General features: G+C 39.8%; 1 protein-coding gene across 1 annotated transcript in view; it reads right to left on the bottom strand.

Moving 5' to 3' along the window:
• The window catches only part of LOC128377470 (NLR family CARD domain-containing protein 3-like), a gene marked incomplete at its 5' end in the record, with an annotated part of 227,995 nt that extends 207,496 nt beyond the window's left edge, over window positions 1-20,499 (bottom strand). The window contains 6 exons of the mRNA XM_053337422.1: window positions 2,627-3,938; window positions 4,215-4,443; window positions 4,626-4,704; window positions 4,962-5,075; window positions 20,125-20,127; window positions 20,393-20,499. Of these exons, the coding sequence (XP_053193397.1) occupies window positions 2,627-3,938; window positions 4,215-4,443; window positions 4,626-4,704; window positions 4,962-5,075; window positions 20,125-20,127; window positions 20,393-20,499 (1,844 nt within the window). The remainder of the gene's footprint in view (window positions 1-2,626; window positions 3,939-4,214; window positions 4,444-4,625; window positions 4,705-4,961; window positions 5,076-20,124; window positions 20,128-20,392) is intronic.
• Window positions 20,500-26,673: the final 6,174 nt, after the last annotated feature.

The following is a 26,673-nucleotide window of genomic DNA, read 5'->3' as shown; positions in this document are numbered from 1 at the left end:
TGGTTGATGGTGTGGAAAACAACACACAGATCACAAGGGAGAAAATCTAATCTTGGAGAATGCTTTTAAAAATTGGTATGAGATAGTTAAAAAGTATAAACTAGAAGGAGACAGTAAACTTAATTTGGCCTTCACAAACATCTCTGTTTAGTCCCGCTGTGACTGACATCACATTTGCAAGGTGGAGAGAAAAAGGGATTACAACGATGTGTACACTCCTAGAGGGAAAAACTTTCAAAACTTTTGAAAAACTCAAAACAGAATTTGGTTTGGACAATGGTGACCTGTTTAGATATTTACAGCTAAGACATTTCTATGAGACAGAAATCAAAAGAGGAGTTTCTACAGAAGAAAACAAAGTGATTGAAGTATTCACTAATGCATATAAATGTACGCCTGTTAAGATTGTTTCTAAGTTGTATAGAGGTCTACAAAAACAAAATGGAAGGAACTCACTATATGTGAAATCTAAATGGGAATGGGAATTGAACATTAAACTGTCTGAGACTGATTGGCATTCTATGTGCAGAACTCAACAAACCTCCACCAGCTCTAAAAGATGGAGGGAGTTTGGATGGAAGAATTTAATTCGCTTTTTCATCACACCATACATCAAAAATAAACAAATAGGTGAACAGCAGCAATGTTGGAGGAAATGTGGGCAGTTGAGTGTCGATCACATGCATGTTTTTGGTCATGTGTAAAATTGCAGGGGTTCTGGGACAGAGTGGTTCAGATTCTGGAAAAGAACAGGATACCCAGAGACCCCCGGACTCTGTATCTGGGTTTGCCTCCAGAAGATACTGTTCAAAAGAAGGACCTGTATCTTTTCAAAATATTGATCTTGGCATGTAAAAAGGCCATAACAAGAAACTGGTTGAAAAGTGACCCTCCAAGTCCAGGGCAGTGGCTGGATATTGTTGAGGAGATATATTTGATGGAAAGACTGACTTACTGTCTCCGAATGAAAGCACGGACCTTGGACCAAAGGTGGCAGAAATGGTTTGTGTATAATATGCAGCAGACCTAATGGACAGGGATGAAAGCTGCAACCAGATGGTGTGCCCCACCTCCACTTGTTACTTTTTTTTTTTAATCTTTTTTTTAAATTATTATTATTATTTTTTGTTATTCTTTATTTACTTTTACTCTGTTTTTTCCCCCCATCTTCTATCATTTTGGTAACTTGCATTGTTGTGCAATGACCCTTGGTTATGTAAAACAAAAAAAAGCACAATAAATAAAGAGTTTAAAAAAAACAAAAAAACCCATCAATAATAAAATAACAGATGGACTTTCCTCTGATGAGTTCAGGGACATCAGGAGATCATGAAAGTTTAAAGAAAGAATAACTTTAGGTTGACTTACTAGGTTTTTCAAGAGTTTTCATTCACATGATCTTTAAAAACTGTTACTTCCACACCTGAGATTATCCACCTGTCTGTCCATACCTGAGAGTGTCCAGTCTCCAGTGTGGATCCTTCAGTCCAGCAGACAAAAGCTTCTTTCCTGAGTCTCCTGGATGATTGTAGCTCAGGTCCAGCTCTCTCAGATGGGAGGGGTTGACGCGCAGAGCTGAGGCCAGAGAAGCACAGCCTTCCTCTGTGATCAGACATCCTGACATACTGGAAATATAAAAAGGTTGACAACACAATGGGTTTAATTACATAAATACCAAGATATCACATATGTGCAGAATAAATGCTATATAAAAAGTCAGAATCAGCTTTATTGTCATTAGTCAAGACAAGGGAATTACAGGTGATGTATCCTGACCTGAGACTTTCCAGTCCACAGTCTGGACTCTCCAGTCCAGCAGAAAGCTGCTTCACTCCTGAATCCTGCAGGTTGTTGTTACTCAGGTCCAGATCTCTCAGACTAGAGGACTGGGAGTTGAGAACTGAGGACAGAGCTGCACAGCTTCTCTCTGAGAGGTTACAGTCACTCAAACTGGAGAAAGATTAGCAAAGAACACAAAATGTTTTCTGATTAATCATATTACACATATTTGAAGTTGTTCCTATATCCAGAAATGTTTTATTTATCATATTTTCAATTAATCATATTTGAAATAGTTCATATATCCAGTGTTTCATCCACTTACAGAGCTTTATTTGAAGCTTTGACCACTGGCAGCAGCCTCAGAAGAGCCTCCTCTGAAGCAAAGTATTTCTTCAGGTCAAACACGTCCAGATCTTTTCTTGATGACAGTAAGATGAAGATCAGAGCTGACCACTGAGTAGGAGACAGTTTCTTCTTGGAGAGACTTCCTGATCTCAGGTACTGTTGGATATCCTCCACTAGAGAACGATCATTCAGTTCATTCAGACAGTGGAACAGATTGATGCTTCTCTCTGCAGACAGATTCTCACTGATCTTCTTCTTGATGTAGTCGACTGTTTCCTGATTGGTCTGTGAGCTACTTCCTGTCTGTGTCAGCAGACCTCGTAGGAGAGTCTGATTGATCTGCAGTGAAAGACCCAGGAGGAAGCGGAGGAACAAGTCCAGGTGTCCATTTGGACTCTTTAAGGCCTCGTCCACAGCACTCTGGTAGAAACGTGTTGGTTCAGGTTTTTCTTTAGACCACAAGACTTTAGACCACCAGGAGGTAATTAATTCAGACCACCAGGATGTAGTTTGTTCTTCTTCCAGCAGATTGACTCCAGACTTGATGAATGTGAGATGGACATGAAGAGCAGCCAGAAACTCCTGAACACTCAGGTGGACGAAGCAGAACACCTTGTCCTGGTACATCCCTCTCTCCTCTTTAAAGACCTGTGTGAACATTCCTGAGTACACCAAGGCTGCTCTGATATCGATGCCACACTCTGTCAGGTCTGATTCATAGAAGATCAGGTTGCCTTTCTGCAGCTGCTCAAAAGCCAGTTTTCCCAGAGACTCAATCATCTTCCTGCTCTCTGGACTCCAGTGTGGATCTGTCTGAGCTCCTCCATCATACTTGACCTTTTTCACTTTGGACTGAGCCACCAGGAAGTGGATGTACATCTCAGTCAGGGTCTTGGGCAGCTCTCCTCCCTCTCTGCTTTTCAACACATCCTCCAAAACTGTAGCAGTGATCCAGCAGAACACTGGGATGTGGCACATGATGTGGAGGCTTCGTGATGTCTTGATGTGGGAGATGATGGTGCTGGCCTGCTCCTCATCTCTGAATCTCTTCCTGAAGTACTCCTCCTTCTGTGGGTCAGTGAACCCTCTGACCTCTGTCACCATGCCGACACACTCAGGAGGGATCTGATTGGCTGCTGCAGGTCGTGTGGTTATCCAGAGGCGAGCAGAGGGAAGCAGTTTCCCCCTGATGAGGTTTGTCAGCAGCACATCCACTGAGGTGGACTCTGTAACATCAGTCAGGATCTCATTGTTGTGGAAGTCCAGAGGAAGTCGACACTCATCCAGACCGTCAAAGATGAACACAACCTGGAACTCTTCAAACCTGCAGATTCCTGCTTCTTTGGTTTCAGTAAAGAAGTGATGAACAAGTTCCACCAAGCTGTACTTTTTCTCTTTCAGCACATTCAGCTCTCTGAAAGTGAATGGAAATGTGAAGTGTATGTCCTGGTTGGCTTTGTCTTCAGCCCAGTCCAGAGTGAACTTCTGTGTTAAGACTGTTTTCCCAATGCCAGCCACTCCCTTTGTCATCACTGTTCTGATTGGTTCATCTCTTCCAGATGAGGCTTTAAAGATGTCTTCTTGTCTGATTGTTGTTTCTGGTCTGTCTGGTTTCCTGGATGCTGTTTCAATCTGTCTGACCTCATGTTCATCATTGACCTCTGCAGTCCCTCCCTCTGTGATGTAGAGTGGTGTGTAGATCTGATTCAGAAGGGTTGGGTTTCCTGCTTTAGCGATCCCCTCAAACAGACACTGGAACTTCTTCTCCAGGTTAGACTTGAGTTTACATTGACACTTTGCAGCAGGAGTTCCTGAATGAACAAACAAATTAAATCAATCAGATGATTCTACAGTAAATTGGTAGAATGTAAACATTAAACGGCTGATGTTTATATTTTCCTCCACTATGAAATCTATTCAGCTCATCAGTTGTGGACAAACAGTTTCTGATTGTTTTCAGCTCAGAAGAATTCATAGATCTGATGCAGATGTGTGCATCATATTTACAGCAGAGTTTGAAATATAAACCTTTCCCATGTTGCCTCCATTTCCTCTCCATCATGTTAAATCTGTTAAAATCCTCTTACTGCTCTGCAGACGCTCAGCCAGCTCCTCCTGCTTCATTCTCCTCAGGAAATGCAGTGTGATCTTCAGAAATGCCTCTCTGCTGCTCCTCCTCTGCTCTTCCTCCTCACCGTCCAACACCTCCTCATCCTCACTCTGACTCTCTAAGCATTCTGGGTCATCTGGACTCAGAGCCTTCTGCATCTTCTTCAGCTCGTTCTTCACAAACCTGCTGATGTTCTCCTCCAGCAGCTGGAACAGAATCAAATGTAAATGTAACTGGTAGAAGTCAACATCAGATGATCAGTGACAGACTGAAAAGCTGCTGGTCTACAGAGTGCAGCATGGAGACTGTTAGGACCAGAATGGTAGTTTAGTATTTAGTCTGTGGCTGTTGTAGTTAGCAGTAGTAGCTGTGCTTTACATTTACACACCATAAATATGGAGTCCAGCTGTGTTTGATGCTGCTGGACAGACTGACCACTGAGAACCTCTGAGCTCTGCTGATGAACTCTGTGAAGAAAAGATGAAGTCTCAGAATAAATAATGACACTCAGTGTTAAAGGTGTTGTGTTCTATCACAGTGGATCCAGGTAAAACACTCACAGGCTGTTCTGTCTGACCTCTGATCATTTGTCTCTGTAAAAAAAAGTGTTTGTAGGAGGAGTGTGTATGTTTGTATTCATGAGGACATTGTGTGTAAAAACTGTTTTAGTCAATCAAACTTCTTATGAGAGTTGGATAAATAGACACACATTTTACAGTCTGACCTCTGATCAGCTGACTGATGTCCATGTTTGAAGTCAATAAGTCGACCCTTAGACCAGTCACTCTTCATGGACACACAGCTGAGTTCAGGAGAATCTGGTCTCTGCTGATGGATCCTGATGGAAACAGAGAAGAGATAAAACAAGTGTAACTACAGTGTTGATCCTGAAGATTGTGTGTTTTGTTGGACGACAGCTACGACACATCAGAGGCCTGTACTACGAAGCTGGATTAACCTATCCAGGATCTCTCTCCGTTACCTGGGTTGACTTAACCAGATCTTCGCAGTCCAGGATAAGCGGTACTACGAAGCTGGTTATCAACTCGGTAAATCAACCCAGGGTTTTCCAATCTGGATCTCTGCATGTTCACATAAAGGGGAGGTGTTTGCAGCGTCTGACCAATCACAAACATGCAGAAACCCTGCAGAGCAGACTACTTTACCATGGAGGAGCAGACAATTATTCTTCAACATTATGAAGAATTCAACATAATTTTCGTCCTTTCAACGTTATGCAATTGTATTCCATTTAACTTTTTCACATTTTCATAACATGAGAGCACAAACAGAACTTCTAGTTGTTTTTAGTCCCAGATTTGTGATTTTGTGCCAGATTTTATTTTTATATGACTTAATTTTATATAAATTAATTTTTTCATATATCAAAGAAAGATGGCATTTCAAAATAAAGTGCATTACAGAAAGCTTTTGAGTGTGCTTCTTAGATTAAGTTTTAGGAAAATGAAAAATAATCCCTTTTTTACTTTACTTTTAAACCTAACTTAAATTTAGACCATAAACTTAATTTCACATCTAATAACTTTATAACTCTGTGTGCATGCATGGATCTGATTGGCTGATTAGTGTCACATGAGAAGATTCGCTATGCACAGTGGTCTGTGAGTTTCTGAAGGCCATTGTGGACCGCGGTCCGCCTATTAGTGACCCCTGGTATAGATGATGGATGATGAGAGCTGTGAATGTGTCACATGATTTGAAGAACTGTGCTAAATTATGTTTTCTGAAACCTCAAACTATATTTTAATTCATAACTGCTACACTAGATGGCAGCTGTCACTCAAACTAAATGCAGGTTGTTTTCAGTGCTCTCTAAGCTAGTTAGCCAAGCTAACAATGTCAGTTTGTTGTAGCTGTGTGGATCAGTCTGTTCTTACAGTCTCTCAAACCAGAATCCAACAGTTGTAACTCTGGGTTTGATATTTGTACTGAAATGTGACATTAATTAATAATAAAGAGTCAATAGTGAAGAATCAATGAAGTGATCACAACAAATACATCACACCTCTTCAAAGGAGAAAAACAGACAAAACATTTTATTTTCTGACCTCTGATCAGCAGACTGATGTCCATGTTTGAAGTCAATAGGTTTGGCCATAGACCAGTCACTCTTCATGGACACACAGCTGGGTTCAGGTTCAGGTCCATCAGAGTCTGGTCTGTGCTGCTTCTCTGTCCTTCAACACAACACACACAGAGCTTTGAGTGTGAATAATGATGGTGGAGTGATGTGAGTGGAGAACAGTGATGGACAGTTAGAGATCCTCATCTCACCTCTGAGCTTTGGTCTGGCTGTCATGTTCCCCACACAGAGAGCTTTTAGAGGGAGGGACTCCCTCCTCTCTGTCCTCACTCTGATCCATAGCAGAGAAACACCTTCACACAAACACAACATGATGCTCATTCAATACAACCAGCTGCACATCACACACACACACACACAGCAGTTCTTAATACTGTCAATAACATGCCACAATTATTCAGAGACAATATGGACATTGATGAGGCAGTAAAACAATTATTCATTATTTCAACAAATGTCATATTACACCCAAAAATGTCATTGTTACATTCCCAAATGATATTTGTATGTCTAAAATAACTTTCTACAATCCCCAAATTCATAATTGTAAATTTTGTTACAGCAAGACCAAAATATGTCTTTTGTCATAAACAATCAATCATCACTCATTTGTAAAATGGCCTCCATATTTTAGTTGTAGTCTCAATGACATAATCATGTTCCCTCCAATTCTGTTATTTCTCAAAATCCTCAAAATTCATATAATATACCAAATTGCTTCTTTGTTATATCCTGAAACAATAAAGGGGATGTTGAGTAGTTAGTGCAGAGAGAAAACGTGGGTCCGTGTTTGAAATCTTTACATTTATCTTTAAATATTTAAACTATGGCAGACGTTTAACCGTTAAACTCAACCATAGTTCACATGTTCTGTTAGTTTGGGCCCCTGAAGGCTGAGGGTCCCTAAGCAGCCTCTAAGGTCCCTTACAGTTGGCTCTGGTCCATCTAGAGACATGAACTGTGTTAAATGTGCTTCAGTTAAACAGAGTCAGTCTCAGTGTTGTAAGATGGAAGTTTGAACACAGTTAAAAAAGATGAACTTTAGTCAAGTTGATCAAAGCTGTTCAACCAGTTCTGACTTCCTGCATTTTTCACTGATGAGATTAAAATCAAACTGCTGTTGGTTTTACCTGTTAATCACTAACAGTCATACATGTAAATCCTTCTAAAATGATAAAATAACCTGGTTACAAAAACTTAACATTTATACCAGCAGGCATCAAATACATATGTTTAAACAACCAATCAGCATGAAGAAACATTTGAGCTGCAGTCAAACAGTGATACAACACAATGTGATCAAAGTGATGGTGTTCAGACATTTACAGATTTCTCTGGTAGGATTCTCACCTGCTGAACTCACTTCAGGTCAACTTACAGACACTTTCCACCTTCATGTGTAGAGGAAACACTGGGAGAGAAGAAGCTGCTCATTCTCCCTCGTCAGTCCTGCTGTCTGTGAGCATTTGATCTGAGGACGCTGTCACATCCTCATAACTTCACAGTCCAAGTCTAAACAACATCAGAGTGACGTGAAAACCAGTCTAACCCGTCAGTGTCGGACAAATCACACATCACAAGTAGTTCTGCTATCTGTCCACTAGATGGTGTTTGATTAGTCACCTTGATGGATGTAGGAGTATTCACGTAATTATTTACGCATGTGTGGTTGAAGGGCTCCCCCTGCTGTCCATTAATAAGTATTACATCTGTGTTAAAGAGGTGAGCGTAACAGATCCTGTGTGTAAGGGGAAGCGGTAGGACCCAAAAGCAGCACAAAACCAGGAAGCAGTTTTAAATGATCTTTATTATATAGTCCACAAGGTAAGAGAACAGGTATCAAGCAGGATGTGTAGGGGGACAGGCAGGACTCAGGGTCACTGAAGACCGAGTAGGCAGCAGGTAAGATAATGCCAGTAGCACTCACGGACATGAAGTGGACCAAGCTGGAGTTTCTGAGCTCTCCTGACAGGACCGACGCCAGAGGACAGGGACAGCCACAGGTAGACAGTGACAGAAGACTGGTGTGTTTACCAGGGAAGACACGAGGAGAGGAGGTCAAAAGCAAGCAGGGAATCAGTCCGTGAATCAGTGCTGGAAGGTCTGGCATGTAGATGAAGCAAATGACGATCTGGCCCAGAGTGAGTGGACAACAGGAGTTTATATACTGACTTGATTACTGATGAGCTGCAGCTGAGTGAACAGGTGAACAGAGTTAACTGATGAGGTGGGTGTGGCTGATTAGCAGGAGTGGAAGACACAGCGAGCTCTTTTTTGTCTTTTTGTAAGGAGAAAGTTTAAGTTTATGTTTTGTGATACTGAACGCTGCATTATGAAAATAAATGGATGTGATGCAACATAACAGAGATGATTGTGATTGTTTGAAACAAAGCGTGGTGAGTCATAAAAACCACTGACAGAGACAAGTGTGTGTAATTCTTGAAAATACACTGAGAAGACACTACAAGCTGAAACTCTGATCAACCAAACAACTAATCAATTAATGGAAAAAATAATAAGAATAATCATTAGTTGCACCCTGACATAATACAGTGCTGAGTGCATAAATACAGGACAGAGTTAGAGACGTAAAATGAAAAAATATGACAAGAAATAGACAATACCCAACAAAACCCTACAATAAGAACATCGACATAAAAACAGTAGTAACTGGTAACAAAAAATACCATATTAATGCCCAGTTACTGCTGCTTGGGTCGGTTGTTCATATTAATAAATATATTAATAATAGCTGTAAATTAATAAAAGAGGTTTCAAAGTAAACCTAGATGAATAATGTAGTAGTGTATACAGGAAATACACACAGGAAACAGTGAGGGTGTGATGTGTGAAGGTTTACACAGCAGAGGTAATTGTATATAAAGGTAGCGTATGTAGTGGAGCTTCATATTGCAGAGATGTGGAGATATATATTTTTTTATCTTCTCTAAATATCAGAGTGAAGTGTGTGTGGTAGATGTGATGTGGAGTTGGTGTGGGTGGAGTTCTTGTCTTCACCAGCAGAGGGGGCAGGTTGTTATTTAACCCTCACATACTGTTCATATTTGGGCCTTTCTCAGTATCCCCTCATAGTTAGTCTCTGTACATAGTTTTGGAACCACAAATCATTGATGTTTACCTCATCAGCCATTCATAAATCAGTGATTCATCCTTAGTGAGGCTTTCAGAGAGCAGAGAGAGTGTAATCTTTGGTTTTCATGCTTTTTTTAATGAATGACGAATATGATGAAAATATGATTTACTCATGCTTCTCACAAATGTAAAAATGGGTCAAATTAGACCCTGAACAGTATGTGAGTGTGGAGGTATGATTATATGTGACTGTGAATGAGTGAGCACTGTATATGTTAGTATACTAATAGGGTTACTAACACTGGCAGGTACAACTGATGAATGGGGCCCAATGACAATTAAAGTGGTCACCTTGTTTTTTTGTTATTTCTTTGAGTCTTTATGTGATGTGTTCAGATCAGAGCTGAAGCCACCGACAGTCTGTTTTTACAGCTGAGCACAATTTACTCATTATTCATTTTATACTGACTGACTTGTATTTTAGTGTCAGTTGTGTTAATAGTTGACATCGATGGTAACAGCTCGTCTTTTTCACAGTTTTGGGTTGAATGGAGAGTTTTTATCATCAGTGTTTAACAGAATCTTGCAGGTTTTTGAGGTTTTTTGGTGAAAGGTTCATTGTTTGAGTTGATTATTGGAGGTGGTTGGTAGGTTGATTTGACCCTTCAGACAGTATGTCAGCTGTGAGTATTACAGGAAGCTGTTATCACTGATGTCACACCTCTGTTTAAAGACTTCATATGTATCAGTGAGCCGTCTTCAAATAAATGTTTGATGTGTGAAATCATTTTGTTCCATATATTATTGCATAAATATGGGGCAGCTAGTCCTCTCTGAACAAAGAATATCAATTCAAGGGACGTTTCACAAAAATCTCAAACCTATTTATTTACTTGATTATTTGCATCTACACACATATAGAATTCATTCTGTCGCACATGTTACAATTAGAGAAATACACAAGTAGAAGTAGTATAACATTACACATCGATTAACCCTTGTGTCGTCCTCATGGGTCAAATTGACCCCGTCTATTTTGACTGCTCCTTCTTTCCTCCCTTCCTTTTTTCCTTTCTACCTTCCTTCTATCCTCTATGCTTATTTTCTCCCTCCCTCCCTCCCTCCCTCTTCCTTTCTTCCTTCCTCCCTTCCTTTCTTCCTTCCTCCCTCCCTCCTTCCTCTTTTCCTTTCTCCCTCCCTCCCACCTATCTTCCTACCTACCTCCCTCCTTCCTTCCTTCCTTTCTTCCTCCCTTCCTCTTTTCCTTACTCCCTCCCTCCTTCCTACCTACCTTCCTTCCTTCTTCCTTCTTCCTTCCTTCTAGGACAACAGGAGGGTTAAGGCAAGGAGAAAAAATGATGATTATCTAAAAAACAAAACTCTGAATAAGTAGTGAATGAATGTTTTTACTAAAGTGTAAAACAGCCAAAGCTGCCCAGCAAACATGGACTTACAAGATAATATTTAGAGGCAAGAAAACCTAAAGGAAAGCAGCCCATACATGTTATTATATACATACATCACATAGAAACATACGTTGATGTTAATGATTGAACACAAACTGAGCTGATGTCAAACAGACTGGGATGTCTGGTGGACATTTTCAGGAAAAACTTCACTTTAAGATCCTGATAAATGGAATAACTAACAGCCACTAACAGCTGCTAGATGCTGCTCCAAGAAAACTTTATTCAAGTGAATATCAGAGTCAACGCAGTTTTTACACATCAATTCAGTCCAGAGGAGATCATTTCACTACTTCTAATAGAAACTATATTCTGACATTAAAGCACAGTCAGTGATCCAAATGAAATCAGAGTGAAACCTCGTCCACCATCAACATTTAAACACAGGAAGCTGCTGTCACTTCCTGTTTCTATTGTTCACTGGTGAACAGAGTGAACAGTGATTTCAGCAGCTGTCTTCAGTCAGCAGTGTGACTGTTTGTCTCCACAGGAGGAGACTCCCACTCAGACAGAGGACACAGAGACAATGAAGAACCAGATGACCCAAACCTAAACCCAGGATACAGAGGTCGAGTGAATGTGGTGTTGAAGGTGTGGAGGTGGATCAGTGTGTCAGAGGAGACTCTGTAGAAGGACAGAGTGCCAGCAGGACAGTCCACATACACTGCTACTCTGTTAGAGACAGAGGAGGAGGAAGAGGAGGAGGAGGAGGAGGGGATGGATGCTCCTCTCTTATTGTGACAGACAGAGTAACCAAAATCATCATCATGATCAGAGCATTTCAGTCTCCAGGACTGATCGTTCCATCCAAACTCACAGTCATCACTGTTTCCTTTCCTGCTGATTCTTCTGTAACTCACTGATATATAAACTGTTCCTCTCCACTCGACCTCCCAGTAACAGCGACCAGTCAGACCATTACTACACAGCAGCTGATAGTAGCAGTCAAATCTGTCTGGATGATAAGGATATGACTGAACCTCCTCCACACGTGTCACCTTCCTGTTGTTGTCAGACAGTTTGAGGTTTCTGTGTACTGTGTTTGTGTCCAGTGTGAGTTCACAGAAATCTGATGAAGAGAAGAAGAAACAACACAGCAGCAGTTTATCATCTGACACACCTGATGGATTTATTCTCTGTTTAACTTCTGATCTGTTGTTCATTTCTATAAAGTTTCATGATGACACATTTTGTCAGTAATGTTTTAATGAATAAATACCACAAAGACCAACTTTGTATTTAAAGAGAAACTGACTGTGTGCTGTTTAGTTGTCATGAATCAAATTCAATCCACACTTACACTTCTTCAGACCAGGTTTTAACCTGTGCTCTCCACCATGGTCCACCCTGGAGGAAGAAACACAGTCAGAATGATTTTCTATCCAACATGAGTCCTAACTGCTGTTCAACATGAAGCAGTGTTCCTCAGTTTGTCAGAGTGACACAGAAACAGGCTGAAACTCATCTGTCTCAACTGTCTGCTGGATTCTTTCACTGAAGTCTGAGAGGAAAAGACCTGAAGAAGAAGATGTGATGAACAAATATGTCCTCCCACATGATAAATCACTAGATTAAATATTGATCTCTGCATGTTGTCCTGAGGATAGAGCCAGTCATCACTTCAATATCAAAAGGAGCATTTTTAAGTTGTTGGAGACATTCAGTCTCTACATTTAACCGTCCTATAGGAGCAGTGAGCAGCCACTGAGGACCAACTCCAGTTCTATATTAGTTCCTTCTTCAAGGACATTGACAGGAGAAATAAACTAACATGTGTAGCAGCATAGAAATATGTTTATTTATTCTATGCACTGTGTTAATTGAGCGTTGCTGATAGCCAATCACTGGAGGCGGGCTGAGGGTAAGAGTGGCAGTCCCCCCCTCTTCTCTCCCTGAACGCTGACCCACGATGCATCACTTCTCTGACTAATGCTAGTGTGTCACAGGTAAATGCTGGTACCTGTGTGGGTTTCTCTCTCCCTCCCTCTTGTGTGTGTCAGACTTTGTAGAAAGGTATGTAGCCTTTAATGTAGCCTGCAAAAGCTTTTTTTTGTGATCAATTTTTTAGTATTTATATATTTGTCATTTACAGGAGGGGAATCAACTCATAATAATCACCTATAGGCATACAGCAAAGGGGGAGAATCAGTAATCATAATAGGAAAAATAAAACACACACACACACACTCAGATCCTGTTTCCCAGGAATCCCAGAGTCAATGCAAATATAAATCAGTAGTATATTAAAAAATGAATAAATAGATACAAATAAATAGCATTGGGTAGTTTTGCTGATTTCAAAAGAATAATTTTCAGTTCAGTTTAGCAATGCTAACATTACGTTAATGTTTATTGAAAGTTTCACCAGCTGACTGAGACCGCTGCTTTGTTTCTATTCTGCTTTATACTGCGCTGCTTTGGGCCACTTTGTGGCGCTGTGCTCTTCATGCTGTGTGTTCATCTTGCCTTACTGGTGTTGCTTTGCGGCTGTGCTTTAGTCTGTGACACAACTTGTAAAATGGGTTTAATCCCTACATTTTAAACATATAATTGAGTGGAGTGTGGCATTACACCCCCTATTTGTTGTATAATTTGTATAATTTTGATCATTTCCATCACACCCACTCACTCGCACACTCACTAGGGAGGACGTGAGGTCTCCACTGAGGTTAAGGTGAAGGTTAGGTTTATAAACAGCAACACAGGTCACCATTTCTGACGGTCACAGATTTTGGTGTAACACCGGTTAAAACAAGGGAAAATATATTTTTCAGGCAATACTTAAAATAAAATATTACATTTTCCTCTATCATTACCCATCCTTATCAAGATATAGAAATGATTACTTTTTGTTTTTAACATAACTGTTTTCATTAGCAACTAGATCATACTTCACAATGTGATTATGCATGTAAAGCCTAACCTAATCAATATATATTGACTTTATTAAACATCATGCATTATCTCATTTCAAACATCAGTCTTGACTTTTCAGCAGTGCTGTGAGGAAAAACCACAGAATGAGACAGCAGAGTTCATCAAAGCCGCCTGAGGCTACAGGTACTCATGCCTTCTGATTAACCCTTTCATGCCTATATATGCATATATTTCAATTAATGTACAAATGAACATAAACATATTGCTTCTTCACTTTCTTACCTTCTTGCTAACATTACCATGCTAATAAAATACCTACGTATCTCACTAATTCATCCCACAGCAACAAAATTAACAATTCTTATTTACATACACCATCTCATTCACACATGGCCTAACCTGTCATTGGTTATGTGGATATAATTTCAAACAACTATCTGACTACAGTCATGGATTATAGCCACCTCAGGTTACAGGTACTCACACTTTCTGATTAGCCCATCTGATTAATCCCACAGTAACATTAATGATAATTTACATATACATAATCTTATTCATTCATAGCCTAACATAGCCTTGCTTATGTCAATCTCATTTTAAATGATTCACTGACTCAACTACACTCATGATTTATAATTTAGTCAACTGCATAAAAACTTTTCAGCTGAGCGCCAAGGGATCGATCACCAGCGAAAGAGACTGAAGAAGACATTGGAACGACCTCAGGTTATAGGTACTCATACTTTCTAATTTACATACACAATCTCATTCACGCATGGCCTAACTAACCTTGGTTGTGTGGATCTCATTTCAAACTACTAACTGACTCTATTACACTCATAAATGATCATTTAGTCAACTGCATAAAAGCCACATTTGAAATATTTACTTTTCAGCTGAGCTCTGTGAGGACAGTCAGCAGCAAATGAGACTGAAGAGATCATTGGAGACACCTGCAGCTACAGGTACTCATACTTTCCAATTAACCCTTTCAGACATTTGCCCGTAACCAACATGTGGCTCCTGGTTATGTATAACTAATTTCAGACAACATCCTGACTTTTAAGGTCAATGATGAATGGCAGCTCAGCAGTGGAAAACAGACAAAACCAGAAAGAGGAATTAACACTTCAGAAGAGCACGAACAGCTCCAGACACAAGTCACACATGCAGTTCAGTTTGATAAACCTCACATGGATTTAGACTCAGTTTCCTGCACTGCTGTTATGTTCCCTTGGGAGACATATCATTGCATGTATTATATAAATTCTATATAAAGATGTACATATCTTCTAGGGGTGGAACGGTTCACAAAATCCACGGTTCGGTTCATATCACGGTTTTAGGGTCACAGTTTTCAGTTCGGTTCAGTTTATGTTGTTCTTTTCTGGGTGGGGGGGGGTAACACTTAATTTCTCATATTTTTAGACTGGATGACATCATCAAGGCAAGAGAGCAATACAGATTTTAATTTTAAAAATCCTTACTAGTTTGACAATAACCAACAGTCATTTATCAAGGAAACTTTTAAATTAGTGCCTCAGATGAATTAACATTATTTTACACACACTGACTAGGTCTGGGATTCCCACCTGATCATAACTGAAGGAGGAAAAGATCATAACAATATAAAGAGCTGTCACATGAAGACCATCGTGCATGCTCCATAATACATTTAGTAGTTTGACCAAGTTAATAGAAATGTCCCGTGCTACTCTTTTTCTGCCTCACAATGCTAAAATACAACAAGCCATCTCTAAAATAAAATGTGCAACTACAGGCTACACACTGTAGGATACAAGAGAAAAACACTGAAGGAAACAGTTTTATTGATGCTGCTCAAATCTGCCTGTGGCACATGAAATAATAATAATAATAATAATAATAATAATAATAATGATAATAACACACATCAACATAAAATGGGATCATTTATTCGTAACCGAACAACCGCTGTGTTAATAATAAAAGGTTATAGATATTTACTTGTAGAGATATTTTGGGTCCACACATGTTTGTGTATCCTAACATTTGTGTTTTTGTGTAGTTTGGCTGCTTTGCTTTAATCAACCTGCATCTAGAGATGGTCAGGCTCTCTCAGGTTAGTAGCTGCCAGTGTTCGTACTGTTGGAAACTCCATCCTCCATAGATCCCACGTATAATAATAAAACGCATACACGTCATGCCAAAGAAAAAAAAAAGAAAGAAAAAAACTTCACTTGGTTACTGAGACGTTGTGCGTGTCATGAACCGAACAAACCCGAACCGTTCCATCCCTAATATCTTCTGTCAACAATCCCTAAACCTTTGAACTTTTGGTTTCTTTTTTAATCTTTACCTTATATGTAGTCACATAAATTTCTATACTTCACTTTATCTCTGTGCCTCATCAGTGGGGGGAGAGGGGTTAGCAAGGTCACAAGTGTAATTGGGACACATACTTATTGTGACCTTCATATACAAATATACATTCTCCTCACTGCTTTAATCTATGAGCGTGTGTCTTTTGGCAAGTAAACATGCTGCAGGGTGCATTGTTCTAGTAGTAATAATAGATGAAAGACACAATAAGAAGAAACAAAGGGTTAGAAAGTTCTGAATAAAATTCATGATACAAGTGAACTTCTTTAAAATAAACAGTAAATACATCAATAATAAAATAACAGATGGATTCTCCTCTGATGAGTTCAGGGACACCAGGAGATCATGAAAGTTTAACTAAATAACAACTTTAGGTCGACATACTAGCTTTTTCAAGAGGTTTCACTCACATCACATGATCTTTAAAAACTGTTAAATCCACACCTGAGATTATCCACCTGTCTGTCCATACCTGAGAGTGTCCAGTCTCCAGTGTGGATCCTTCAGTCCAGCAGACAAAAGCTTCTCTCCTGAGTCTCCTGGATGATTGTAGCTCAGGTCCAGCGCTCTCAGATGGGAGGGGTTGGATCTCAGAGCTGAGGCCAGAGAAGCACAGCCTTCCTCTGTGATCAGACATCCTGACAGGCTGCAAACACACAAATGTTTATAACAGTGTTTTAATCATATCCAAGAATCCTACAGATGTGCAGAATAATTTACATTTGTCTGAATGTAAAACAGCAACTGTTAACTGTATTTAATGTCAGAATCAGCTTTATTGTCATTATTCAAGACAAGAGAATTACAGTTGATGTATCCTGACCTGAGGGTTTCCAGTCCACAGTGTGGACTCTCCAGTCCAGCAGAAAGCTGCTTCACTCCTGAATCCTGCAGGTTGTTGTTACTCAGGTCCAGATCTCTTAGATGGGATGGATTGGAGCTCAGAGCTGAGGCCAGAGAAACACAGCCTTGCTCTGTGATCAGACATCCTGACAGACTGGAAACACAAAAATGTTTATAAACACAACCACATAAATACCAAGATACCACATATGTGCAGAATAATTGACATTAATCTGAATGTAAAACAGCAACTCTTAATTGTATAAACTATATATAACATTAGAATCAGGTGTATTCTCATTATTCAAGACAAGAGAATTAAAGTTGATGTATCCTGACCTGAGAGTTTGGAGTGTACAGTGTGGACTCTGCAGTCCAGCAGAAAGCTGCTTCACTCCTGAATCCTGCAGGTTGTTGTTACTCAGGTCCAGATCTCTCAGACTAGAGGACTGGGAGCTGAGAACTAAGGACAGAGCTGCACAGCTCCTCTCTGAGAGTTTACAGCCATTCAACCTGAAGAAAGATTAGTAAAGAAAACAAAACGTTTTATCTATCATATTCAAAATTAAACATATTTGAAATAGTTCATATATCCAGTGTTTCATCCACTTACAGAGCTTTATGTGAAGCTTTGACCACTGGTAGCAGCCTCAGAAGAGCCTCCTCTGAAGCAGAGTATTTCTTCAGGTCAAACATATCCAGATCTTTTTCTGATGACAGTAAGAAGCCCAGAGCTGACCACTGAGCAGGAGACAGTTTATCTGTGGAGAGACTTCCTGATCTCAGGTACCATTGGATGTCCTCCACTAGAGAACGATCATTCAGTTCATTCAGACAATGGAACAGATTGATGCTTCTCTCTGCAGACACATTCTCACTGATCTTCTTCTTGATGTATTTGACTGTTTCCTGATTGGTGTGTGAGCTACTTCCTGTCTGTGTCAGCAGACCTCGTAGGAGAGTCTGATTGGTCTGCAGTGAAAGACCCAGGAGGAAGCGGAGGAACAAGTCCAAGTGTCCAATTGGACTCTTTAAGACCTCGTCCACAGCACTCTGGTAGAAACAGACTGGTTCAGGTTTTTCTTTAAAGACTTTAGACCACCTGGATGTTGTTCTTTCTTCTGCCAGCAGATTGATTTCAGACTTGATGAATGTCAGATGGACATGAAGAGCAGCCAGAAACTCCTGAACACTCAGATGGACGAAGCAGAACACCTTGTCCTGGTACAGCCCTCTCTCCTCTTTAAAGACCTGTGTGAACACTCCTGAGTACACTGAGGCTGCTCCGATATCGATGCCACACTCTGTCAGGTCTGATTCATAGAAAATCAGGTTGCCTTTCTGCAGCTGCTCAAAAGCCAGTTTTCCCAGAGACTCAATCATCTTCCTGCTCTTCTTACTCCAGTGTGGATCTGTCTCAGCTCCTCCATCATACTTGACCTTCTTCACTTTGGACTGAGCAACCAGGAAGTGGATGTACATCTCAGTCAGGGTCTTGGGCAGCTCTCCTCCCTCTCTGTTTTTCAACACATCCTCCAGAACTGTAGCAGTGATCCAGCAGAAGACTGGGATGTGGCACATGATGTGGAGGCTTCGTGATGTCTTGATGTGGGAGATGATGGTGCTGGCCTTCTCCTCATCTCTGAATCTCTTCCTGAAGTACTCCTCCTTCTGTGGGTCAGTGAACCCTCTGACCTCTGTCACCATGCCGACACACTCAGGAGGGATCTGATTGGCTGCTGCAGGTCGTGTGGTTATCCAGAGGCGAGCAGAGGGAAGCAGTTTCCCCCTGATGAGGTTTGTCAGCAGCACATCCACTGAGGTGGACTCTGTAACATCGGTCAGGATCTCAGTGTTGTGGAAGTCCAGAGAAAGTCGACACTCATCCAGACCGTCAAAGATGAACACAACCTGGAACTCTTCAAACCTGCAGATTCCTGCTTCTTTGGTTTCAGTAAAGAAGTGATGAACAAGTTCCACCAAGCTGTACTTTTTCTTTTTCAGCCCATTCAGCTCTCTGAAAGTGAATGGAAATGTGAAGTGTATGTCCTGGTTGGCTTTGTCTTCAGCCCAGTCCAGAGTGAACTTCTGTGTTAAGACTGTTTTCCCAATGCCAGCCACTCCCTTTGTCATCACTGTTCTGACTGGTTTATCTCTTCCAGGTGAGGCTTTAAAGATGTCTTCTTGTCTGATTGTTGTTTCTGGTCTGTCTGGTTTCCTGGATGCTGTTTCAATCTGTCTGACCTCATGTTCATCATTGACCTCTGCAGTCCCTCCCTCTGTGATGTAGAGCGGTGTGTAGATCTCATTCAGAAGGGTTGGGTTTCCTGCTTTAGCGATCCCCTCAAACAGACGCTGGAAATTCTTCTGCAGGTTAGACTTGAGTTTATATCGACACCTGCCAGCACGACTTCCTGAATGAACAAACAACAAATGAAATCAATCAGATGATTCTACAGTAAATTAATAGAATGTAAACATTAAACTGCAGATGTTTATATTTTTCTCCACTATGAAATCTATTCAGCTCATCAGTTGTGGACAAACAGTTTCTGACTGTTTTCAGCTCAGAAGAATTCATAGATCTGATGCAGATGTGTGCATCATATTAAGAGCAGAGTTTTAAATATAAACCTCTCCCATGTCGCCTCCATTTCCTCTCCATCATGTTAAATCTGTTAAAATCCTCTTACTGCTCTGCAGACGCTCAGCCAGCTCTTCCTGCTTCATTCTCCTCAGGAAGTGCACTGTGATCTTCAGAAATGCCTCTCTGCTGCTCCTCCTTTGCTCTTCCTCCTCACTGTCCAACACCTCCTCATCCTCACTCTGACTCTCTAAGCATTCTGGGTAATCTGGACTCAGAGCCTTCTGCATCTTCTTCAGCTCGTTCTTCACAAACCTGCTGATGTTCTCCTCCAGCAGCTGGAACAGAATCAAATGTAAATGTAACTGGTAGAAGTCAACATCAGATGATCAGTGACAGACTGAAAAGCTGCTGGTCTACAGAGTGCAGCATGGAGACTGTTAGGACCAGAATGGTAGTTTAGTATTTAGTCTGTGGCTGTTGTAGTTAGCAGTAGTAGCTGTGCTTTACATTTACACACCATAAATATGGAGTCCAGCTGTGTTTGATGCTGCTGGACAGACTGACCACTAAGAACCTCTGAGCTCTGCTGATGAACTCTGTGAAGAAAAGATGAAGACTCAGAATAAATAATGACACTCAGTGTTAAAGGTGTTGTGTTCTATCACAGTGGATCCAGGTAAAACACTCGGCTGTTCTGTCTGACCTCTGATCATTTGTCTCTCTAAAGACTTTGTACCTCTGTTTAAAAACTGTTACACACATAAAGTTTTTAGAAAAGTGTTTGTTGTTTTAGTCAATCAAACATCCTCCTTTTACAGTCTGACCTCTGGTCAGCAGACTGATGTCCATGTTTGAAGTAAATAGGTTGGCGCATAGACCGGTCACTCTTCATGGACACACAGCTGGGTTCAGGGGAATCTGGTCTCTGCTGATGGATCCTGATGAAAACAAAACACTCATGAAGGAACATGTTTGGTAAAAATCCTCCAAGATAAAATACTGCTGAGAAAGAGATCAAATGTTTTAATTAGATAATCTTACCTCTGATCAGCAGACTGATGTTCATGTTTGAAGTAATTAGGTTCGATCATAGACCAGTCACTCTTCATGGACACACAGCTGGGTTCAGGTCCAGCAGAGTCTGGTCTGTGCTGCTTCTCTGTCCTTCAACACAACACACACAGAGCTTTGAGTGTGAATAATGATGGTGGAGTGATGTGAGTGGAGAACAGTGATGGACAGTTAGAGATCCTCATCTCACCTCTGAGCTTTGGTCTGGCTGTCATGTTCCCCACACAGAGAGCTTTTAGAGGGAGGGACTCCCTCCTCTCTGTCCTCATTCTGATCCATAGCAGAGAAACACCTTCACACAAACACAACAACATGCTCATTCAATACAACCAGCTACACATCACACACACACACACTGCTGTCTATCACTCTGTCATTCTTTATTCTACCACCAGATGGCGCCACAGTTAGTCATTACTGTAAGATTTCCACTGTGGATACATGTTGAAGAAACTGCATTAACTAGATTCCTTTTCATACAGTTGTATTTTTGTCCACTACAGAGCTCATATGCAGCAAGTTATAGTTCACTTGTGTTTAAAAACTGATGACATGCATCTATTTTCATCCAGCTGTGTGTCAGAAAGAAGAAAATACTCACCAGGTGAATTCAGATCCACATGTGGTCACAGAGTGGTTCTACCTTCACCTGTAGAGGAAACACAGAGAGAAGCTGCAGCTGATTCTCCTTCATCAGTCCTTCATCATCAATCTGAGGACGCTGTCACACTCTCATAACTTCACAGTCAAAGTCCAAAAGCATCGAGATGATATTAAAGCAGTGAAGCTTGCAGCAGAGTTCAGCTCCAAACACACAGGAGGAACCTGCCAAGACTCTCTGTGAGGACATGAACCAATCTGACAGATTTCACTGGAAACTCATGTTCATCTGTCCACAAACTAATGTCACTGTTGTCTGTCTGATGGAAACAGAACCCCAAAGAACTGAACACACACTGAACACATGTCTTTCACAGTTTTCACATCAACACTTCACACTATGTTATTAAAATAAGGCTGACACTTTTTATAAAACTATGATAAAACATTTTTGCAGGATGTCAAATCTGTTGTATTTGGAGGAGTGAGGGGCTGTTTGATAACAGACATGATTTGATTTCTTTATGATTATCATCTATTATTCTGCATCCTCATGTTTGAAGAGACTAAATCCAACAGTGAATTTATCCAATAAGTGTTATTATGTGTGTCTCACAGTGTGATGGAGCTAATAACTTTCTGCTGTACAACTTCACTTAACTATTCGTCATATGCTGACGTGGAAGTGTAGGCCTGTTCACTCTTCTTGCTGCGCGTTGTAGAGTTGTTTTACCGCGTCGTAGAAATATGTGTAAAAAAACACATTTAAGCCGAAAAACTGAAGTTAAAATAACGTCATAAAAGTAACGTAACAGCTGCTGACACAAACATGATGAAACTGTTAGTTACGTTACCTTTAGATGCTGAAAATCATCTAAATCAAGCTGACGAGTGAAGATCAAATAAAACAACAGCTTCCAGCAGGAAACCGAACAAAAGAGGAAACATGGAAGGGGCAGTGGGAGGGGGTTTCCCTTTATTTAACCAGGACGTCTCTTGAGTTTAATATTGCATACCGTTACAAGGTTATTATAGCCTAATGATAAAACACATAATATCAAAAACAGAAGAGAGTTTTAAGTTTAGTTAGTAAAGTCTGTTGATTCACACACAGTCTCAACTCTCTGTATTTATTTTTAACCTCAGATCTTTTTTAAGGAAATCTGATCCCAGAACAGCAGCTCTGAACTCTGAACAACAGTCAAACATTAACAGTATAAATCTCCATGATATACAGCAACAACAAAAACCTTCTAAATTATACATTTATTAAGTTTAAACATTTTAAATTGTTGTTAACATTATCAGGAAGGTGATAATTCTACTTTATTATTATTAATGACGTCATAGTGGGTGATGGTGGTGTGATAAAGGGACATGAAAAAGGCACACATCGAAATGATATAAAGACAAACATTATCAAAACATTTAAATAAATAATATATAGTAGATAAATAATAAGAAATATAGTAATGACAAAATAAATAAGTGAATAAATTAAATAAATAAATAGGTCTAATAAAAATAAATAATAAAAAGGAAATAAAATAAAATACATTAATAGGTTCAATAAAATAAATTAATAATGAAAAGGAAATTAAATAAATAAAAAATAAAAAAACCTATAATGGACTGGATGAAATATTAGGAACACTGATGACTATAATGCACCTTAACATACCACCATCACCCACTATGAGCTCAGTAATAAACATAAAGTAGAATTATATCCTTCCTGATAATGTTAACAAAACTATAAAAGTTAAAACTTATTAAATGTAGACTTTATTGCAGAGTCGCTCAAACATGAATGATCAAACGGTGTCTGACTTGACGTGTTTCTACCACTAGGGGGCAGACGAGCTCCGCAGTAAACTGAGACACACTGTGGTCACGTGTGGTTTAAAAAAAATGAATGAAATGTTTAACATCCAGAAGATAAACATGAACAACATGTGTTTTCAATTAGTTGTCTTATCAAGCTATAGGAGAAATATGAGGGTTTATTGTTAGTGTGAGATGCTGTCAGACATTCTGTTAGTTATACTTTTTATACAAAGACGTCTTTTCTCTCATGTTTCTGTCTGTATCATTACTGTGGGAAATGTTGGAAGTTACATTTACAGGATTTTTCAGGTTGTTGTGCCACATCTGTGTTGTCTCTTCTATTTGTATTTTTTCTATTTAATTTAAAATAAAAATATTTAATTCATTAGGGACTACAAATGCAAATTAGCAGTTTTGCTATAATCCAGCACGTTTAGAGATGTTTAAATATCGATGTCCATTAATGTGCAGTGTCCCTATCCAAAAATAAAGCATTTATTATCTTTAATCTCTGACAGTAAACTGAATATCTGGACGTCATTTTGGACTCTTGGAAACATTTTTATCCTTTTACTGACACTTTAAAGAACCAAGTGACTAATTGAGAAAATAACCGAGATGAATCGATAATGAAATAATGGTTAGTCACAGCTCTAATTTAAAGTACGTGGTGACGGTGACAATGAAACAAGATGCTTTTTAAAATATGTTTTCAGTGAATCACAAAAGATATTTTAAAATATAACCAAAAAAACTCATAAAATATTTACAGATATAAACGCCGTACTGCAATTTTCAATAAGTGATTTAATAACGTCAAAAGACAAAGGTTTTCCAATGCAGGTTTAAGTACAAAATACAAAGTCTGAATTCACTCTTCACTGCTTCTTAATTTTCTGTGACCGTAAACTGAACAGCAGCTGTGTTTCAGCCATTTGACTTTATATTAAAAGGTATTGTTTGTTTAGTTACCTTGATGGATGAAAGAGTATTCACCTAATTATTTACGCATGTGTGGTTGAAGGCCCCCCCCTGCTGTCCATTAGTTAGTATTACATCTGTGGTAAAGAGGTGAGCGTGACAGATCCTGTGTGTAACGGGTGTGGAAGCGGTAGGACCCAAAAGCAGCACAGAAGCAGGAAGCAGTTTTAAATGATCTTTATTATATAGTCCACAAGGAAACTGAACAGGTATCAAGCAGGATGTGTAGGGATAGGCAGGACTCAGGGTCACTGAAGACAGAGTAGGCAGCAGGTAAGATAATGCCAGTAGCACTCACGGACATGAGGTGGACCAAGCTGGAGTTTCTGGGCTCTCCTGACAGGACCGAAGCCGGAGGACAGGAACAGCCACAGGTAGACAGGAACAGGCGATACTCAAAGTCAGGAACAGAAGGCTGGTGCGTTTACCAGGGAAGACACGAGGAGAGGAGGTCAAAAGCAAGCAGGGAATCAGTCCGTGAATCAGTGCTGGAAGGTCTGGCATGTAGATGAAGCAAATGACGATCGGTCCCAGAGTGAGTGGACAACAGGAGTTTATATACTGACTTGATTACTGATGAGCTGCAGCTAAGTGAACAGGTGAACAGAGTTAACTGATGAGGTGGGTGTGGCTGATTAGCAGCAGTGGAAGACACAGCGAGCTCTTTTGTTTCTTTTTTGTAAGGAGAAAGTTAAAGTTTATGTTTTGTGATACTGAACGCTGCATTATGAAAATAAATGGATGTGATGCAACATAACAGAGATGATTGTGATTGTTTGAAACAAATCGTGCTGAGTCATAAAAAACACTGACAGAGACAAGTGTGTGTAATTCTTGAAAATACACTGAGAAGACACTACAAGCTGAAACTCTGATCAACCAAACAACTAATCAATGAATGGAGAAAATAATAATAATAATCATTAGTTGCACTCTGAGATAATACAGTGCTGAGTGCATAAATACAGGACAGAGTTAGAGACGTAAAATGAAAAAATATGACAAGACATAGACAATACCCAACAAAGCCCTACAATAAAAACATCAACATTAAAACAGTAGTAGAGTATAACAATCACCATGGTAACAAAAAATACCATATTAATGCCAGTCCTTCCTCCTTCCTTCTTCATTCTCTACTTCTCTCTTTGTTTCCTCCCTCCCTCATTTCCTTCCTCCATCCTTCCTTCCTTCTTTCCTCCCTCCTTTCCTTCCTTCTTCTTTCCTTCTTCCCTCCCTCCTTTCCTCCCTTCCTCCCTCCTTCCTTCCTCCCTCCTTTCCTTCCCACTTTCCTTCCTTCCCTCCTTCCTTCCTACTTTCCTTCCTTCCTCCCTCTTTTCCTTCCCTCCTTCCTCCCTCCCTCCTTTCCTTCCTCCCTTCCTTCCTTGACTCAAGGACAACAGGAGTGTTAAATATCAGAGTGAAGTGTGTGTGGTAGATGTGATGTGGAGTTGGTGTGGGTGGAGTTCTTGTCTTCACCAGCAGAGGGGGCAGGTTGTTATTTAACCCTCACATACTGTTCATATTTGGGCCTTTCTCAGTATCCCCTCATAGTTAGTCTCTGTACATAGTTTTGGAACCACAAATCATTGATGTTTACCTCATCAGCCATTCATAAATCAGTGATTAATCCTTAGTGAGGCTTTCAGAGAGCAGAGAGAGTGTAATATTTGGTTTTCATGCTTTTTTTAAATGAATGATGAAAATATGATGAAAATATGATTCACTCATGCTTCTCACAAATGTAAAAATGGGTCAAATTAGACCCTGAACAGTATGTAAGTATGGAGGTATGATTATATGTGACTGTGAGTGAGTGAGCACTGTATATGTTAGTATACTAATAGGGTTACTAACACTGGCAGGTACAACTGATGAATGGGGCCCAATGACGATTAAAGTGGTCACCTTGTTTTTTTGGTATTTCTTTGAGTCTTTATGTGATGTGTTCAGATCAGAGCTGAAGCCACCGACAGTCTGTTTTTACAGCTGAGCACAATTTACTCATTATTCATTTTATACTGACTGACTTGTATTTCAGTGTCAGTTGTGTTAATAGTTGACATCGATTGTAACAGCTCGTCTTTTTCCCAGTTTTGGGTTGAATGGAGAGTTTTTGTCATCAGTGTTTAACAGAGTCTTGCAGGTTTTTGAGGTTTTTTGGTGAAAGGTTCATTGTTTGAGTTGATTATTGGAGGTGGTTGGTAGGTTGATTTTACCCTTCAGGCAGTATGTCAGCTGTGAGTATTACAGGAAGCTGTTATCACTGATATCACACCTCTGTTTAAAGACTTCATATGTATCAGTGAGCCGTCTTCAAATAAATGTTTGATGTGTGAAATCATTTTGTTCCATATATTATTGCATAAATATGGGTAGCTAGACCTCTCTGAACAAAGAATATTAATTCAACTGACGTTTCACAAAAATATCAAACCTATTTATTTACTTGATTATTTGCATCTACACACAGAGAATTCATTCTGTCATACATGTTGCAATTAGAGAAATACACAAGTAGAAGTAGTATAACATTACACATCGATTAAGGCAAGGAGAAAAAAACAATGATTATGTAAAAAACAAAACTCTGAATAATAGTGAATGAATATTTTTACTAAGGTGT

The sequence above is a fragment of the Scomber japonicus genome, chromosome 17 (genome assembly GCF_027409825.1).
Source record: "Scomber japonicus isolate fScoJap1 chromosome 17, fScoJap1.pri, whole genome shotgun sequence".
Taxonomy (NCBI): domain Eukaryota; kingdom Metazoa; phylum Chordata; class Actinopteri; order Scombriformes; family Scombridae; genus Scomber; species Scomber japonicus.
This window is presented reverse-complemented; position numbering and strand designations above follow the sequence as displayed.